The following is an 18,423-nucleotide window of genomic DNA, read 5'->3' as shown; positions in this document are numbered from 1 at the left end:
AGTTTCCGTCTGTCTGTCTCTGTGGTCTCTCTGTTTCTTTCTCTCTTTCTCTCCTTCAGGGCTGGGTTTAACTTCATGCTAAGCAAGTATTCTCGATCTTAAACTAAAGTGTAAAAGAATTCAGAGATGAAGTTGTCCAGCCACACTCAAGGACTGTTAAAAATTTTTGCAGAACAAACAAGAGGCCTGATGAGGCCCAGCTGCATCCTTGTGCTTATTTTTCAGCCAAGGTTGGTTTCTTGCGGCAAATGCAGAGGGGGAAAGGAAAAAGGACCAGATGGACTTTTCTGGGCAGCCTTCCCCAAACCTCCTCAAAGGATCTTATTGTAGTCCAGGACAGCCTCAAAATCAGCTATGTAGGGACCGGTGAGATGGTTTAGTGGGTTAAGGCCCTCACCACCAAACCCCTGATGAACTGAGTTTGATTCAATTCCTGGAATCTGCCTGGGGGAAGTAGAGAATTAAGTTCACAAGGTTGTCCTCTGACCTACATGCATGCATGTGTGTGTGCCCCCTCCCTCCCTCCCTCTTGCTCTCCCTCTCCCTCTCTCTCTCCACACACACGCACGCACGCACGCACGCACACACGGTTTTTTAAAAGTCAGCAATATAGCCAAGGGTGACATTGAATTCTTGGTCCCCCTGCCTCTACCTCTTAAGAACCGAGATCGATCGCAGGCATGCGCCATCACACCCAATTTTATGCCGTCCTGATGAAACCATGAGGATTATGCTTGAGACGCAAGATTTTTTACAAACCAAGTCACATTCCCAGCCCCAGAACTCAGTAATTTACTTCTTGCTTTTACTTGACACATGTTTATTACCTCAGTGATGAGAGAAAGTGGAAAGGTCTAACTGTCCACGTCTCCTAACTCTGGGCAGTGCACAGCACTTTGCTCCCAGGGCAGGACATGATTTGTTACATACACACAAGGCAGCTGGGAGGTAGGTTTTGCAGCAACTACTATTGGACACAGGAGAAAATGGAGACTTAGATAGCAAGTCAACCCACAGGAAGGCAGTACCAGGCATGGGGTGCTACAGTGCTCATCCTCCATACACAGGGGTCCCACTGGGCTTGAGGCCACAGCCTGAGTATTCTGGCCAGTGCAGATAAGATAACCAAGGCTTCCACTGGCAGGGTTTGGATCCCAGGCAGGCAAGCAGGCAGGCTGGTGGATGGACGATCAGATCTTCTCCACATAGTTTCCTGGAAAGAGACCTTCCTGGCCATGAAGCCGACCCTTCCACCAGCCAGAAGAGTCTGTGGGAGAAAAGAGCTTCAAGTGCCCAGTGTACACTGGAGAAAGCCTGAATGTCTAGCCTGTAGCTATCTTAGATTTTTATTTTAATTAATTAATTAATTATGCTTTTAAGATATGGTCTTGTGTGGCTCGGGCTGTTTTCGAAAACACTATGTGTGGGACTAGAGAGATGGCTTATTGGAGAAAGTACTTTTTTACATGTGTGAGGACCCGAATTTGGTTCTTTAGAACCAATGAAAGCCCTATGCAGTGGTAGATGGCACGTCTGTTAGTCCAGCTCAGTGGTGAAACAGGAGAATCCCCAGAAACTCTTGGGTGACCTAGCCTGGCATATATGACCTTGGGTGACCTAGCCTGGCATATATGACCTTGGGTGACCTAGCCTGGCATATATGACCTTGTGTGACCTAGCCTGGCATATATGATGGCAAGCAACAAGAGACACTATCTTCAACAAGGTGGAAGGTAAGGACTGACCCTAGACTGCCCTCTGACCTCTGTATGTGCACCATGACACCTGTGCACCTTCAGTAAAACAGAAATGCACATTTGTATGCACACACATACACACAGATACGCACATAGATAAGTGCACAGACACACATGCCCATGTACACATGCTCACACACAAAGATGTGTGCATTCTGTGTTATGTTGTTAAGGTTGCCCTTGGATTCCTAAGCCTCCTGAATCTGCCCCCTGAGGACTGTGATTATAGATATGAACAGTCACACTCAGTCCTGTTTTAATTGGAGACTGGCCCAGCTTGGCTATATACTCTACATCCTCCTGAAGTTCTAGGATTATAAGTATGTGCCATCATGAATGGCTCTCAGGAGTTGGATCTGAAGTTGACTGGGATCAAGTCCAGGGCCTTGTACCTGCTAGGCAAGTGTTCTACTGAGTAGTTTACTGACTAAGCCTGTACCCAGACTTCCATCTCCTTCCCACCCTTCCATTCCCCCATCCCTCCCTTACATTGGGAAAGATGGAACCGAGAACCTCATGCTTTGCGGCAAGTGCTCTCCTGCTGACCTGCGTTCACCATCTCTGTCATTCTCTAAATGATTTCTGTGTGCTCTTTTATCACACTACCTTCTTCCACAGACCCTGTCCTTCAACCCTCAGGTGTAGTCTGGAATAACCAGGTCCCCTTGACACCCAGGAGACCTTGCAACCCACTTTTGGAGTGTGAGGAACCTATCTGTGGTTACCCCAGAGGATGGAGGTAGGAATTGGGCAGGGCCATCTAGACCCAAGCTTCCTTCCTACTGTCAAGAATTTGTAAAGTCTGATAAAAATAAAGGTTCCAGCCTGGCAATGTGGTGACCAAGAGGTTGAGGGAGGAAGGATAATGAATTCAAAACCATCCTAGGCATGTCCTTGTCTCTAAATGAAATAAAATAATAGAGATACTTAGGCACTAGGTGTGATGAAGTCACAGCCCTTGTGCTTTAGGATAAGTGTTCAGAGACAAAGATATCAAGACCATGCAGCTCTGGTGAGGCTGTGAGCTGAATACCCCTGTTTATTCACTTATCCTTTTTTTGTTTTTTGTTTGTTTTTGCTTTTTTTGTTTTTCAAGACAGGGTTTCTCTGTGTAGCCTTGGCTGTCCTGGAACTCACTTTGTAGACCAGGCTGGCCTCGAACTCAGAAATCCACCTGCCTCTGCCTCCCAAGTGCTGGGATTAAAGGGGTGCACCACCATGCCCAGCTCATTTATCCTTTTTTTTTTAATGAATGTGCACTGCAGTACTCAACTTTAATTTTTTATTACACTTTCTTTTTCAATAATGTTATGTGTATGATATGAATAATGTATGTTGCATGCTTTTGCATGTGTGTAGGAGCCCATGTATGTGGGTGCATGTGTGCATGGAGACCCCATATCGTCATCCTCTTCTGCTCATCTACCTTATTCAGTGAGGAAGAATCTTTTAGTCAGAATCACAGCTCAGCGATGTGGCTAGGCCTGCTCTCCAGCTTGCTCTGCGGACCCTGTGTCTTTCTTTAGTCTGGGATTACAGATACACTGCCATGCCTACCCAGCATTTACTGGATCTGGGAACCAGAACCCTGGTCTTCATGCTTTCTTCTTTCTTTCTCTCTCTCTCTCTCTCTTTCTTTCTCTCTCTCTCTCTCTCTCTCTCTCTCTTTCTTTCTAAGATGTATTTATTTAAGAGGGAGTCAGATCTCCTTGCGGATGGTTGTGAGCCACCATGTGGTTGCTGGGATTTGAACTCAAGACCTTTACAAGAGCAGTCCGGTGCTCTTACCCGCTGAGCCATCTCTCCAGCCCAGTCTTCATGTTTTCAAGGCAAGAGATTTAACCATGGAGACATCTCCTCAGCCCAGCTTTGGTGTGTGCGCGTGTGTGTGTTTAGGTCAAAGTCCAATCTTTCCTTCTATCATGTGATTGTGTGTGTCCTGCAGATAAAACTTATCCACTGGGCCATCTCATTAGCCCTTGTCCCTGTTCTTGCATGGATGGAAAGGCTACGCAGTAATGTGTGACTGCCTCACTGTGTCCGAGTTCTGAAGGCTCCCCACTCTCGACCCCTGTCCCAGAATACAAACCTTCTATGAGGATCTCAATGACTTCGTTCACGTTAAAGCTCAGCTCATCCACATCCTGGCCTATGTATTGGTACAGTGCCCGGCACCTCGGGCCATGTGTCCGTGGTTGGGGCTTAGGCCGGCCCACTCCTGGCACAGGTCTCTGCCCTATACTTCGCTTCCTTTGCATGCTGAAGGGGGAACAGCATGGGTCTCAGCACAGCCCTAGATACTCCCTTATCCCATGAGGACCTCCCGGGGCTGTGCCCTCCATCTTTCCTCACTTACCCTGCCACACCCTGGTCAGGCACATTAAGGAATTCTGTACTGTGCTCTGAAGGTGGCCGTGCTCGAGGACGTCTGCTGGCTCCTAGGGTTGAGGATGGAGGGCCCCGTGGAGGCCTCTGGGAACTCCTACCAGATGTGATCTCCAGGGGTAGGGACCTTACCTGGGAAGAGGGTGGTACCCCATTTCGATTCAAACCTATGGTGGAAGCAAAGATAGAGATATGTGTCATGAGTGGCTGTGAACATTTGAGGAGTTATCTCTAAGTTCTAAGCCTGACAGAAGATGCAGCCACTCTCAACCCAGTGTGGTCAGAAATGTGTCTAAGGGCCAGGAGTGGTGATGCTTGCCTTTAGTCCCAGCACTTGGGGAGTCAGTGGCAGGTGGATCTCTGTAAGTTCTAGGCCAGCCAGGACCAGATAGGGAGACCCTGTCTCCAAAACAAAAACATGTTGATGCACTTAACTCCAGTACTTGGGGAGGCAGAAGCAGATGGATCTCTTTAAAAAGTGTCAGTACTACATATTGAAATCCTATCACACACAATCGCTAGTGCATGCACCACCACCACCACACCCCCCCCCCACCACCACCACCCCCACCCCCACCACCCCCACCACCCCCACCACCACCCCCACCACCACCACCACCACCACCCCCACCACCACCACCACCACCACCACCACCACCCCCACCCCCACCCCCACCACCACCACCACCACCACCACCACCACCACCACCACCACCCCCATCACCACCCCCACCACCACCACCACCACCACCACCACCCCCACTACCACCACCACCACCACCACCACCACCAAAACTAAAAGAAAAGGACAGAATGTAAATGAGGGACTCTGGAAGTAGGAGGATGTAGAATGAGTGGCTTTACAATTTATGTATTATTATTATGTGTGTATGATGTATGTGTGGGATACATGGTACAGCACACACGGGGGTCAGAGACCAACTCTATGGAGTTGGTTCCCTCTTTCCACACTTTCTTGCATTCTGAGGAACAAATTCAGGCCTCCAAGAGGAATTTGAGGGTTCCTTTCTTCCTCTTCTTTTTCTTCCCCCTCTTCCTTCTTCTCTCTCTTTCTCTCTCTCTCTCCACTCCCTTCCACCTCTCATTCCACCTTTGAGTCAGGGTTTCGCTATGTAGCCCTGGCTCTTTCAGAGATCAACTTGCCTCTGCCTCCTGTGTCCTGTTCACTACACCCAGCTCAGATGTGTGTGTGTGTGTGTGTGTGTGTGTGTGTTTATTTTCAAGACAGGGTGTCATGTAGCCCGGTTGCATCACATTCCCTGTGTAGTTGATACACCTAAATTTATATGGCTTTCTGCATGCTAAGCAAGCATTCTATGACTGGGCTAAAAGTGGTGTGGAAATTTAGATAGCAAATCCAAGCAGGGGTTTGGCAGCAAGAATAAATTTGGTGAGTTGACTAAATAAAACATATTAGGCTAGGGAAGAGGCCGTGACTAGCTAGGGTAGGTTTTTTTTTTTAAGATTTATTTATTTTTATTTTATTTATACTAGTACACTATAGCTATCTTCAGACACACAGGAAGAGGGCATCAGATCCCATTAGAGATGGTTGTGAGCCACCATGTGGTTGGTGGGATTTGAACTCAGGACCTCTGGAAGAGCAGTCTTAACCACTGAGCCATTTCTCCAGCCCTAGGGTAGGTTCTTAAAGGTATTCCCAATTTTGTTTATCCTGCATCTTGTAGTATATAAGAGAGCTATGGTGAGGTGAGATACTATTCTTGTTAGCTTCTTAAGTCCACAGCAGACAAAGGAAGTCACCAAGAGAGGTAAGGAGATACAATCCTTACCTCTGGGAGGCCCAGGGGCTGCTCGAGTGGGAGCCTGCGCTGACCTTCGAGGTCTACCCTGGGCTAACCCCTTCCGTGTAGGCTCTGAAAGAAGAAGAAATCAGATATAGGTTTGAATTGTGGCCCGGCCAGACTAGGTTCTTGGCCTAGTGCCTCCAACACTCCTCCACATTGGTTCAGCTTGAGACCACGGCCCTGTCCACGCTCATCGGTTCTTCTACGTTAGTTGCTGGTGGGGATTAATATCTATTTTTTGAGCTCTCCCACTCCAGGACACGCTCCACCGTCTGTTGACAGCTTTGTGTTGATTTTATGGGCATGCCTCTCCACGTTTCTCTTTCTCTTATTGGCAATTTCTCTAAAGCGAGATGTCTTCCTCTATACCTTGACTCTAGAGGCCCCACCTCTCTAGACTAGCCTAGTTAGCTGGCTCCGCCCCCACAAAGTTGATTGGTCTTCAGTGAACCATGGCCCAGGCCCCTTCCCCATGATGCCCAGTTCTGGTTCCAGCTGACTTACTGGTGCTCTTAGGCAATCCGTCCCCAATGCTGATAGTGAGAGCTCGACCCCCAGCCTTGAGCACAGCCAAGTCACTTGTCCCGCGAGAGAAGGTGACATTTCGGGTACTACCTCCGCCCCAGCCTTCTTTCTTCACCCGGAACTGTAGTCTAGGGGAGAGAAAGGAGTTTGGGGGTCCCTCTTCCACACCCTACTGGTGCCCGGGACCCTGCAGTAGGTAGGGTGTACGGCCCATAGGTCGGGCGGAGGATGGTGCCCAAGCTGGCTATGGATTGAGGGGCGTACAGGTCACTGAAGGTGAGGGGAAGGGGCCTGCGCGCTGCCTCTTCAAAACGCTTGCACAGAAGGCTGACAAACTCGGTCTTGAAGATACTTTCTAAGAAGCTGTCCGCAGCCTCTTCTTGAAGGATGAAGAAGTCATCCTGTCGGGTGCTGGGAAAAAAGTAAGAGAGCATGAAATGAGGGTGTAGGAAGACATGATGTGTAGGGTCCAATCTATGAAGATCAAGCTGGGGGAAGGGAGAAGGAGGAGCCTGGGAAGGTGGTAACTGAGAATGACCAGAGGTCAGGTAGGAAGAGGGACAGAAATTGTCTCCACACAAAGATCATGAAAGTAGGGCAGGACCTGAGTTGCATTCTCTGGGACCCACTTGGTGGAATGCCTTTGCACAGACCTCCACTCATGTGCTGTGATGTGTGCCCCTTCCCCCAAATAAAATGTAATCAAATAGTTTGTTGAAGATCATGAAAGTAGAGGCAAGTGAATGTGGCAGGTAGCAGCAAGACAGCTATAGGTATAATAGCACCTAAAGTTACCATGGTAACAAGCAAGGAGGCAGCCCAGGAACACCTGACAGGTGGGTTACCACAGGACAGGTGGCTACTTGGCCTTACCTGAGAGACACCCCTCGGAGGGCCTGGATATCCAGTTTCTTCTTCAGGACTTCACGCACTAGACCCTTCTCTGGTCCCCTTTTCACCTTCTCTCTCCCAATCACATACACACACTTTGGGGTCAGGATCAAGTCCCGTTTGATAGGCTGCAGGAAGACAAAGCCAGAAGCTGATGGGTGGTCCCCAGGGGATGGGCAGCCTGGCCAGAGGATCAACCCTAGACAAGGGTGGAGCTTTCAGGGCAAGTGACTGGGAAATCTCTTTGTGTGTGAGTTGCTAAATCATGTAAGAAATAGAGTAAAGGTGAGGTTATATTGTTTAGAAAATGTATGTCAGGGCTAGTTGACAGGTAGAAGATAAAAGAAATACCTGATAGCTGTGTGTGTGTGTGTGTGTGTGTGTGTGTGTGTGTGTGTGTGTGTGTGTGTGTTGTGGAATGCTGTCTTCTGGGTATGACATGGCTGTTGCCCTCTGCAGCCAAATTTACCCTCAAGAGACTTGCACAAGATTGGGCCTACTAACTTTTGATTTCGGGCGAGGGACTCATGTGGCCCTGTCTTTCCTTGAAGATCTCTAGGCAGTTAATGGTTTGTGTGGGAGAATGGGAGGTATTTTTCTCCAGCTTATTTTAAGTTGCCAGTGCTTCTGTAAGTAACTAATCTCTGATCCACGTCTCTGGAAATAACCCAGAATAAACTTGTCCTGTCTCTGAGCTACACTTTGACGGAATCATTTCTTCGCTCTATCGTTAGTGTCCTATTTGGAGTAAAGAGACATTTTGTTAGTCTCTCTAGGAAAAGTTCACAAAACTGTATGCATGTGTATACATCTGTGCTGGGGATGGAAGCCTTGCATGCTAAGCATAAGAGGCCAAATCTACTCCATCTTGGTATCAGCCTCCATCTTAAAGAAAAAAAAAAAAAAAGCCTGAGAACTTGAACTGCAGCTGAACCCGAGCCGCACCCAACTACCAGAAAGGACTCCTTGGCTTCTCCTTAGCCCATACCGCAGATTTACTCCCTAGATACTTCCTAGCAACAGTTAATCAAAGATTAGTCTGATTGTTTCAGATGGACTTGCAGACTGGTTGTGACTAGATGTGGTCTTGCTTTAGATTGCCCACCTGTCAGCTTATTGTCATTCTATTAGATGCTTGCCAGGCTGGGTACCCCTCACTTGTTCCCATTTCCTAAAATAGATTGTCCTGCTGAGGGTTCAGGCTGCTCCGCCTTCCTGTTCTGATGTGTCAGGATTGGGCTGGAGGAGAGCCCAAGCCTGAGCTTGTAATAAAGAGACCCTGATTCGATTGCATTGGAAACAGCTCCCTGGTGGTTTTTTGGGATTCACAATGCTTCCTAGCAGACCCAAGCACACACTGAGCCACACGCCCTCAGCTCAGCTTTTGTAAAGGTATGGATTGAGGTCAGGTACTGGTGGCATACACTTTACATCTCAGTACTTTAGAGGAACCCTATCTTGGGGGAAGTGTGTGTGTGTGGGGGGGGAGAATATTGATGGCTTGAGTGATTGAATGCACATCACAGAGGCAGGTAAGAGCATATTGCCCAGTCTTTTGTGGTGGCACACACTTGTAATCTCAGGCCTTGGGAGGTTAGGGGTGGCACACACTTGTAATCTCAGGCCTTGGGAGGTTAGGGGTGGCACACACTTGTAATCTCAGGCCTTGGGAGGTTAGGGGTGGCACACACTTGTAATCTCGGGTGGGGCTTGGGAGGTTAGGGGAGGAGGATTGTTCATTTTAGGCCAGCCTTGGCTCAAAGGAATGAATAAAAGAAAAGACATGGTCACAAGTAAGGGGCATATGTGTATATGAACCACATGAATCTATGAGTTGTATAGGAAGGTGGGGTATGACGGTTAGTTATATTTTATTTTTACAGTTATTTATTTTGTGTGTATCTGTAGACATGGCATGGAGGTCAGAGAACAGCCTGTGGAAGTTGGTTCTTTCCCTCTACCAACTGGGTTCTAGGGATTGAACTCAGGTCTTCAGGGTTGTGAGCAAGCACCTTGACCTGCTGTGCCTGCCATCTTCCCATCTCATCTCATATATACATCCATACAACTGCATGTCTATAAGGGATTTTCTAGATTATGTTAATTGGTCATGACTATTAATGATTTCTGGAACAGTCAGGCGTGCACTTGTGAACAAGGCTTCCTTGACCTGGTTAGAGTGTTTATATAGACAGGGGCTTCAGAGTCAAGTTAAGGTACAATGGACATGTGTGTCTAAGCCAGGTGAGGGAAGTGGTCCTGGGGAATAGGGCTTCTGGATCAGGTGACTATGTCATAGTAGAGACATCTGGTAAAATGAGGGTGCATCTGATGTAGGTCTGTCTGGGTTACACAAGGACAGGCCTGAATGACAGCTCTATTACCGGCTGTGGGTGTGGGGCTGGGTGTGACAGTGCAGCGTGAGATGTTTCCTTTTCCTCCACCCAGGGTTGCATATAGCTCAGGCTGACCCAGAGCTCACTCTATAGTAGAGGATGGCCATGAAATCCTGATCTCCCTCCCCTCCCCCAAGAGCTGGGATTGTAGACATTAGCTACCATGCCTCGTTTATGTAGCACTGGGAATGGAACACAGGGTGCATGCTAAGCAAGCGCTCTGCCAATTCCGCTACAGCTGCATGAGGTCCTGTTTGATGGACACCAGTATCTACCACAGTGGAGGTTTTCCTTGTGGATAGGCGTGTCTGGGCCTGGTGGGGGCATGTCTGCGAGAGAGGATGACTGGAGGCTAGGTGAGCACACTTATGTGGAAAGGTGCATCTGGGTCCCATGGGTTACGGTATGCTTCTGGTGTGCTTCCTCAGCAGAGGCACAGCCTCAGATGCAAACACCCACCCAGGTCTCACCTTGAAGCGGCGGTCATACTTGGTGACTGAGTCGGCAAAGTCCACTCGTTCCCTTTTAGCCAGGAACTGGCGCAGCTCAGGCCGCTCCTCCAGTCCCAGATAGTCCCCAACGAAGTTACGGTTGATGCTGTTTCGCCTTCGTTCCTTCTTGTTCAGTAGGATGTTAGAAGCTGAGCGGACATGTGTGTAGTTAAAAGTCATGGCCTCTCCTTAATCCTCTTGCCCCCAGACTGAGCCTCCTAATGAAGGCCCCTCACCTTCTTCCCGCATCTCTTCATACTTTCGGACTGCTACATGGCGCCGCCAGGCTTTCTGGATAGTGCGAGCGAAGCCGTCAAACTTCCTCTCTCGCATCTCTTCCAGGAGGAAAAGCTGGACAGGAGGGAGGGAGAGTGGCGAGTGGCATCTCTCAAGTCCCTGACTTCTCATGGACCCTCCTGGATAGCCTCACTCTTGCTATGCAGTTGAGGATAACCTTGAACTCCTGATCCTTCTGCCTCTCCCTAAGTGCTGGGATGATAGGCATGCACCATTACATCTGGTTTATGGGCTGCTAAAAGGAACCCAGGGCTTTGTGTGTACTAGGCAAGCACTCTATCAAATGAGCAACATTCTCAACATCCAAAATAGTTTTTGTTTTCTCTTCATGACTGCACCCACAAGTTCTTCCCATTTAGGGAATTGAAGAGATGGTTCAGTGATTAAGAACACTGGCTACTTTTCCAGAGGCCCTGGGTTGGTTTGGTTCCTAGCACCCACATGGTGGCTTACAACTCTCTGTAACTCCAGTTTCAGGGGTCTGATGCCCTCTTCTGGCTGCCACAGGTACTTCATGCACATGGAATACAGACATATAGGCAGGTAAAACACCCATACACATAAAAGAAGTAAAATATTTACAAAATTTATTTGTTTATTTGCTTATTTATTTGAGACAGATTCTCTCCACATGACCCTGGCTGTCTTGGAAATTACAGTGTAGACCAGGCTGGCCTTAAACTCACAGAGAGATCCTCTTCTGCCTCTGAGAGGTGGCATTAAAGGGATGTACCAGAACACGTGGTTGGTACGCACCTTTAATCCAGCATTCAGGGGGATCTTTGAGTTTGAGGCCAGCCTGATATATGTAGAAAATTCCAGGCTAGCCAGGGCTACATAGTGAGACCTCATCAAAAACAAAACTCTCAACAAATAATTCCGTTTCCCCCATCCCCATTCTAATAAAAACTGACCACTAACTTGTCATGTGTTAATAGTTCTCACTTAGTAAAGTTTCCCAAAATTCAAGTCTGCACACTAAAAATTTTGTCATAATACATTTTTTTAAAAAAGATTTATTTATTTATTATATGTGAGTACACTGTAGCTGTCTTCAGACACTCCAGAAGAGGGCATCGGACCTCATAACAGATGGTTGTGAGCCACCATGTGGTTGCTTGGATTTGAACCCAGGATCTTCAGAAGAGCAGTCAGTGCTCTTAACCACTGAGCCATCTCTCCAGTCCCCCACAAATAAATTTTTTGAGACAGGGTCTCTTACTAAACTGGTCTGGAACTGGTCCCAATACCTCAGCCTCCTAAGTGTTGGCATATAGCGATAAGCTACTATAGCCAACCTCAAATTTTAATTTTTCTTATATAGCTTTACCAGAGGGACTGGGATGTACCTCGGTTGGCAGGGTGTTTGCTTAGTATTCACAAAGTCTGGGCTCCACCCCCAGAACTACCAAAACCCGTGGCTGTGATGCACCAGGTATGAGGTGGTGATAGGAGGAACCAAAGTTTAAAGATGCACAGTGAGGTGGAGGCCAGCCAGGGTTTCATGGGACTCTGTCTTCAGAAAAAGAAGGCTTTGGCCTAGCTCTTTTTATTCTATGTATTTTTTCTACCGTGTGTCAATTTTTGGAGGATTAATTTCTTGTGGGAATTTTGCCTGCAATAATTAGGAAGCTGGGATTCTCTTCCCCATCCTCTCATTCTCTTTCCTCCCCCCATTTGCCCCCTCCTGTGTCCTGTCTTACATGTTACAACTAAGTTTTCCTAGGCACAGTTTTACACATTTGCACCTTTGTTCTTTGATAACCCTTTACTTCTCCCACCTTCTTCCCCTCCTCTCTACTCAGCCTTTCCCTTCCTTCCCAAGGTCTCATTCTGTAGCATAGCATGGTCTGGAACTCACAGGGCTGGAGACTCCTGCTTCAGCTGCTAGTGCTTGCATTGTAGGTAAAAAATTTTTTATTGGATATTTCATTTATTAACATTTTAAACTTTATCCCCTTTCCCCATTTCCTCTTCGCAAACCCCAATCCTATTCCCACTCCCCCTGCTTCTGTGAGGGTGCTCCCCCACCCACCTACACACTATCGCCTCCCTGCCCTGGTATTCCCCTACACTGGAGCATCGAGCCTTCACAGGACCAATGGCCTTTCCTCCCATTGATGCCGGACAAGGTCATTCTGCTACTGGAGGCCATATGCAGCTGGAGCCATGGGTTGCTCCATGTGTCTTTGGTTGGTGGTTTAGTCCCTGGGAGCTCTGGGGTGTCCGGTTGGTTGATATTGTTAGGTAATAATTTCTATTAGTAATACTTTGAACTTTTTTTCTTTTTATGGTGCTGAGGAATGGAGCACAGGGATTTTTAGGCTAGGCAATGGCTCCATCATTAAACGGCCATGCCAGCCCCTCACTGGGGGATTCTAGTCAGGGTCTCATCCTTTAGCTCGCCCTCTCAGTCCCTACTAGCAGATTCTAGGTGGGAATTTTAACTTTTGAGACATTCAGACCTCTCTCTCTTTCTCTCTCATATTCATATACATACATACATATATATATATTACATCTAATAATATACATGTATATCTGTATCTGTATATATATTAGGAGGGGGAGAAGCAGAATGGGGGAGAGGAGCAGAAGGAATGAACAAAGGAATAGAGAAGGACAATGAGAAAGGGATCTCTGCACAAATGGGGGCTCTTTAGTCTACCTAAGGGGCACCACCACACTATACCCTGTATTTGTCCTCTCCCTGATCTGGTCCCCCAAGAACTGGCCAGTAAACAGGGCCTTTTCTGAGTACGTACTTATGTCTCAGGCACTATGCAGGTGACTTCCTGCTTTGTTTAATCCTCATTCCAGTCCTGGAGGGTGGCTCTTACTTTGCCTCATTTCCATATGGGGAAACTGAGGCTTGGAGAGGTGACAAGGTCTGATGAAGGTCACACAGTGGTGTCACAAAGTAACGAAAGCTTCCCCTTCACCCCGTCAGGGTCTTGCTATGTACCTTTACTCTGACTTTGAACTTAGAGCCTCCTGCCTCAGCCTCTGGAAGGCTGGGATTATAGGTGTTGTGTACTACCAGACCAGCACATGCACTCTCTCTGTCTCTGTCTCTCTCTGGTGCTGAGGATGGGACCCAGGACCTCAAATATGCTAGGCAAATGCACTGTCACTGAGCTGTATCTCCAACGTCAACCTCAACTCTCCCTTCATCTACCTACCCCGTCATCTTCTCTCTTCGTTTTATTATCTTTTTATACTTTTCACTCTTTAAAAATGTGTGTTTGTCTGTGTGTGTCTGTGTGTCATTGTGTAAATGTGTTTGTGTCTCTCTGTGTGTGTGTGAGAGAGAGAGAGAGAGAGAGAGAGAGAGAGAGAGAGAGGGAGAGGGAGAGGGAGAGGGAGAGGGAGAGGGAGAGGGAGAGAGAGAGAGAGAGAGAGAGAGAGAGAGAGAGAGAGAGAGAGAGAGAGAGATTGGTGCAGGAGTCCCAAGGTACGGTGTGCATGTGTAGGTCAGAGGCGGACAAGTCTGTAGACCTGGTTCTCTACTTGCACGGTTATGTGAGTTCTTGAGATTGGTCCTCAGGACTCAGTTTGCTGGGTTTGTTTGTTATGCACTTTTACCCACTGGTCCCCCATCCCTCTTTCTCTCTCACACACACTCACCGACTCAGGATTCTTAACAAAGACCTTGGTACTCCCCATCTGGTACTGGTCTGGCTCCATGTTGACAGCACGAAGCAGGTGCTGGACACCCTGGCGTTCATCTCCACGCCACCGTGGCCATGTCTCAGGGGTCAGGATGGCATACCTAGAGGTAGAGGTGATGAGGATGTGGGGACATTTGGAGCAGGCCTGCTGGTTGGCCATTTCAATAGGAGAGGCAGTCAAGGCAGGAGAGCCTGGTTCATTACCTTTGCAGGAATTTGGAGAACTGCCGACGGTAGGCGAAGCCTGCCCTTCGCACTCGGATGTTCTCCCGCAGGCCCAGGTACTCCACCTGGTGCTTCACTCTGTGGGAGTGAGGTTTCCTGAGATCCAGAAAGTGGCAGATGCCCAGGGAAAACTAGGGGCATGAGGCCTGGATTTGTGCTGGAGGTATCTCATGGTCTATCCATGTATGCATGTATGTATGTATGTATGTATGTATGTATCTATCTATCTATCTATCTATCTATCATTTATTTATGATTCTATCATCGTCTACCTATGTATTATCTATCTGTTGTCTATTATCTATTTATCTATTAATCGTCTATCTAATTTGTCACCTGTCTACACATTGCCTATCTAATTACTGTCTTCTACATAATCCGTCTGTCTATCTGTCTATGGCAAGTGTCTCTCTCAGTTGCTTCGGTTTCCCTTGAATCTATGATCCTCCAGCCTCTACCTCTCAAGGCTGAGAATAAACATGAAAGCCACCATGCCTAGCCTAGCTTGGGGGTGGTTTAGTTGGTGAGTTTTGAGTCCCAAGGAGTTTCTCAGCTCAGTCTGGGACCAAATCTTGGACTGAGACCTGAAGGAAAGATTCTGGGCTCGTCCTGGAGGATTAGTTCTGGAGTTTAGGTTTGAGAAATTGTGTTTTGATTATTTCACAGTCAGTCTGGGTTTACCCGGGGATTGGATGTGTGTATGGGGTGCCTATGTCAGTTCAATGTAAACTCTGAGGCCACAGAAGTTTTATATTTTTAAGTTATATGTTTATGTGTATGCACATGCATGTCACTGCATGTATGTCGTGGTCGGAATACAGCTTGCAGGTTTTGGCTCTTGCCTTCCACTGTGTGGAGCCCAAAGGATTGAACTCAGATCATTATATTTGGCAGCAAGCACCTTTAAATGCTGGGACATCTCTCTGACCCCCTGCAGGAGTCTAAGGTGGACTTCAAGTCCAGTCTGCAGTGGTCCTAAAGTTGGTGCTTTGTCTGTGAATCAAATGTCAGTGATTGGTCCATCTGGTCCATCTAGATCTTGTGGGAGATGTGAAGGGGTGGTCAGTTCACCTGCTTTCCTCCCAGTCCCGGGGACGCTTGGTCTCGTTAGGTTTGATGCAGCGGATGTAGTGGGGTGTGCACTTCTTCAGCGTGGACACCAGGTCGTTGGCTTGTTTCTGAGGCAGAGGGAAAGTCAGGAGTGAGGAAGGCTTGAGGATGGCTCTACTGGCTCGACTGGCTCTCCCCATTCAAGAAACACTCATTAAAGAGGGGGTGGGGAAAGCTGACTGGGCAAACCTCAGGTGTGCATAACTCCCTCAGCTCTCATCATGGGGGCTGATATTGCGCATCTACCCAACTCTTTTTTGTTTGTTTGCTTGTTTGTTTTGAGACAGGATTTCTCTGTATAACAGTCCTGGTGGACCTGGAACTCACTCTGTAGATAGGGCTGGCCTTGAACTGGCAAAGATCCACCTTCCTCTGCCTCCCAAGTGCTGGGATTAAAGGGGATCTACCCACCTCTTAAATCCCAAACTTGGATTTCTAGTGTCTGTCACATTTACCACATAGCTTAACACATAATAGGTACTTTGGAAATGTTTGATGGCTGAGTAATAGAAAAATCAGAACAACCCACTGCTTAGACTTCCATCTGTCTTCAAGGGGACATTGACTTTGGAAATAAGAAATGTGTGTGTGTGTGTGTGTGTGTAAGAGAGAGACAGAGACAGAAGAGACAGAGACAGAGACAGAGATGAGGTGGTCAGGCTTGGGTTCTTGGGCTAAGCATTTTAGTCTTCTGGGCAAAAGTTGTGGGGCCAGATGGGAAGACTAGGGAAGTGATATGAAACATTCGGGTTCAAACTCTGTGTCAGTGGCCACCTGTTTCTGATCATTAACGTCTTCATCTACCAAGTAGAAGTGAGCTAATTCCTTGTATGTGTGAGGATCAGCTATCATCACAAAGTCCTCAACAAACAATTGTGAATGTGATCTTTGGATGGGACTCTATGTTCCTTGCAGCATTATTCACCCTCAACAGAAGGTAGACACAACAACCCTTCTGCAGAATGAATGAAAAAAAAATGAATGTAACATGGTATATCTATACAGTAGGATATTATTCAGCCTTCAAAAGGAAGGACAGTCTTATAACAAGATCCAACATGGATGGACTCTGAGGACATTTTTTGACTGACATTTGTGTTCTGGATGATGCCACTGAAAAGAAGTCCTTACAATCTCCAGATCTATATGGACAGAGTCTATGTCCATAGGCTGGGAATCAGGGGCTGTGGATGTAGTTTTGAATGGGGACATATTCTGAATTTGCAAAGATGATAAAGTTTGGAGATGGCTGGCGGGGGTGGCTGCACAACACTGGGAACACAGCCCATGTGTCACTGAACTGCGCACTTAAAATGGGTAAGACAGCCTGTTCTATGATATGTGTAGTATTTCCACTTTTACAAATAAGTGCTCTGGAAAGTGTAGCCCAGTAATAGCGTGCATGTCCAGCATGTACAAGACCTTGGGCTCCATCTGCAAGCACAGAAAGGAAGAAAGGATGGATGAAGGGGAAGATGGAAAGGAGTGGGGAAAGGGAGTCAGACTAGGTGGGGAGGGGAAGGGGGGGTGGAAGGATGAGGAGAGGAAGGGAGAGGGTGAACAGAGGGGGAAAGAGAGGCGGGGAGAGCAGAGAGAAAAGGAGAGAAGGGAAGGGAAGAAGAGACAGAAGAAAGGAGAGAATGAAAGTGAAGGAAGGAAGGAGAGGAGGGATGAAGACAGGGAGGGAAAAGGGGAGAGAAGGAAGAAAAGGAAGGAAAGACAGAGGGACCAAACTTAGGCTCATGTTCTTTTTTGATTTTTTTTTTTTTTTTTTTTTTTTTTTTTTTTTGGTTTTCCGAGACAGGGTTTCTCTGTGTAGCCCTGGTTGTCCTGGAACTCACTCTGTAGACCAGGCTGGTCTCGAACTCGGAAATCCGCCTGCCTCTGCCTCCCAAGTGCTGGGATTAAAGGCGTGCGCCACCACGCCCGGCTCGGCTCATGCTCTTAAACCAAGAGCTGAAGGAAGACCTGCTAGGCCAAAGTGCCAAGACAGTGAGGACCCAGGGGATGTGGGACAGACAGACACTGGAACGAGGTAGAACTTGGCCTCTTCTGTCCCCTTCCTGCCTCTAGGCCCACCTTGATCTTGGAGCCAGCAGTACTGGGGCGGCCCTTCTTGTCTATATTCAGCTTCTCAGGAAAGAGCATCCGTAGGAAGTCCCTAGGAGAGAGGAATAGATCAGAATGAAGGCAGACCTTTGGACATCCTTCTTCAGCCCTCAGAGTTGTAGGGGCTGCCTTCGTGCTAAGATGCAAAGTATGGTTTCCTCTCAATGTAGATAAGGGATATGAGGTTGGCATTGTATTGTGAGTCTCTTGATTTATCTGCCCATTTTAGTTTTACTCCATGATAATAGCAAGTCACACAGTACAGAGTTAAACTAAACAGAAACATGTGTAAACTGTGTGTGTAGGGTACACACTTATCCCAGCACTCAGGGTATGGAGGAAGGAGAATCAGAAGTTCAAGTTCATCTTCAGCTACATAGTGAGTTCAAGGCCAGAACATTTTTTCTTTAAATAGAAGGTATTTCTACATAGCCCTGGCTGACCTGAAACAAACTGTATAGGTCAAGCTGGCCTTGAACGCACAGAGATATGCTTGCCTTGCCTTCCGAGTGCTGGGATTAGAAGCATGCATCTCCGTGGATGGCATGAGAGAGTTCCTGATTTAAAACAACAGTAAACAAGAGGCTAGGGTACAACTTAGTTGATAGGTGGTTGCCTTGCATGAACACAGCCCTGGGTTCCATCTTCAGCACCACATATACCAAGCACAGCCACACATGCCAATAGTCTGAGAGCTACAAGGTAGAGGCCTAAAGATCAGAAGTTCAAGGTCACCC

The 18,423-nt window shown here is 47.5% G+C and overlaps 1 protein-coding gene across 1 annotated transcript in view; it reads right to left on the bottom strand.

The window, feature by feature from the left end:
• Nucleotides 1-801: 801 nt before the first annotated feature.
• Myo1f (myosin IF) overlaps nt 802-18,423 on the bottom strand; it is a 52,058-nt gene continuing 34,436 nt past the window's right edge. The window contains exons 16-28 of the mRNA NM_053214.2: nt 17,657-17,738; nt 15,539-15,645; nt 14,447-14,545; nt 14,199-14,343; nt 10,511-10,625; nt 10,254-10,423; nt 7,370-7,515; nt 6,761-6,907; nt 6,476-6,624; nt 5,957-6,040; nt 4,114-4,309; nt 3,847-4,016; nt 802-1,267 (exon numbers count right to left, since the gene is read on the bottom strand). Coding sequence (NP_444444.2) covers nt 1,191-1,267; nt 3,847-4,016; nt 4,114-4,309; nt 5,957-6,040; nt 6,476-6,624; nt 6,761-6,907; nt 7,370-7,515; nt 10,254-10,423; nt 10,511-10,625; nt 14,199-14,343; nt 14,447-14,545; nt 15,539-15,645; nt 17,657-17,738 — 1,687 coding nt within the window. The 3' untranslated portion in view covers nt 802-1,190. The remainder of the gene's footprint in view (nt 1,268-3,846; nt 4,017-4,113; nt 4,310-5,956; nt 6,041-6,475; nt 6,625-6,760; nt 6,908-7,369; nt 7,516-10,253; nt 10,424-10,510; nt 10,626-14,198; nt 14,344-14,446; nt 14,546-15,538; nt 15,646-17,656; nt 17,739-18,423) is intronic.

This window comes from Mus musculus, chromosome 17, assembly GCF_000001635.26.
Source record: "Mus musculus strain C57BL/6J chromosome 17, GRCm38.p6 C57BL/6J".
NCBI lineage: Eukaryota > Metazoa > Chordata > Mammalia > Rodentia > Muridae > Mus > Mus musculus.
This window is presented reverse-complemented; position numbering and strand designations above follow the sequence as displayed.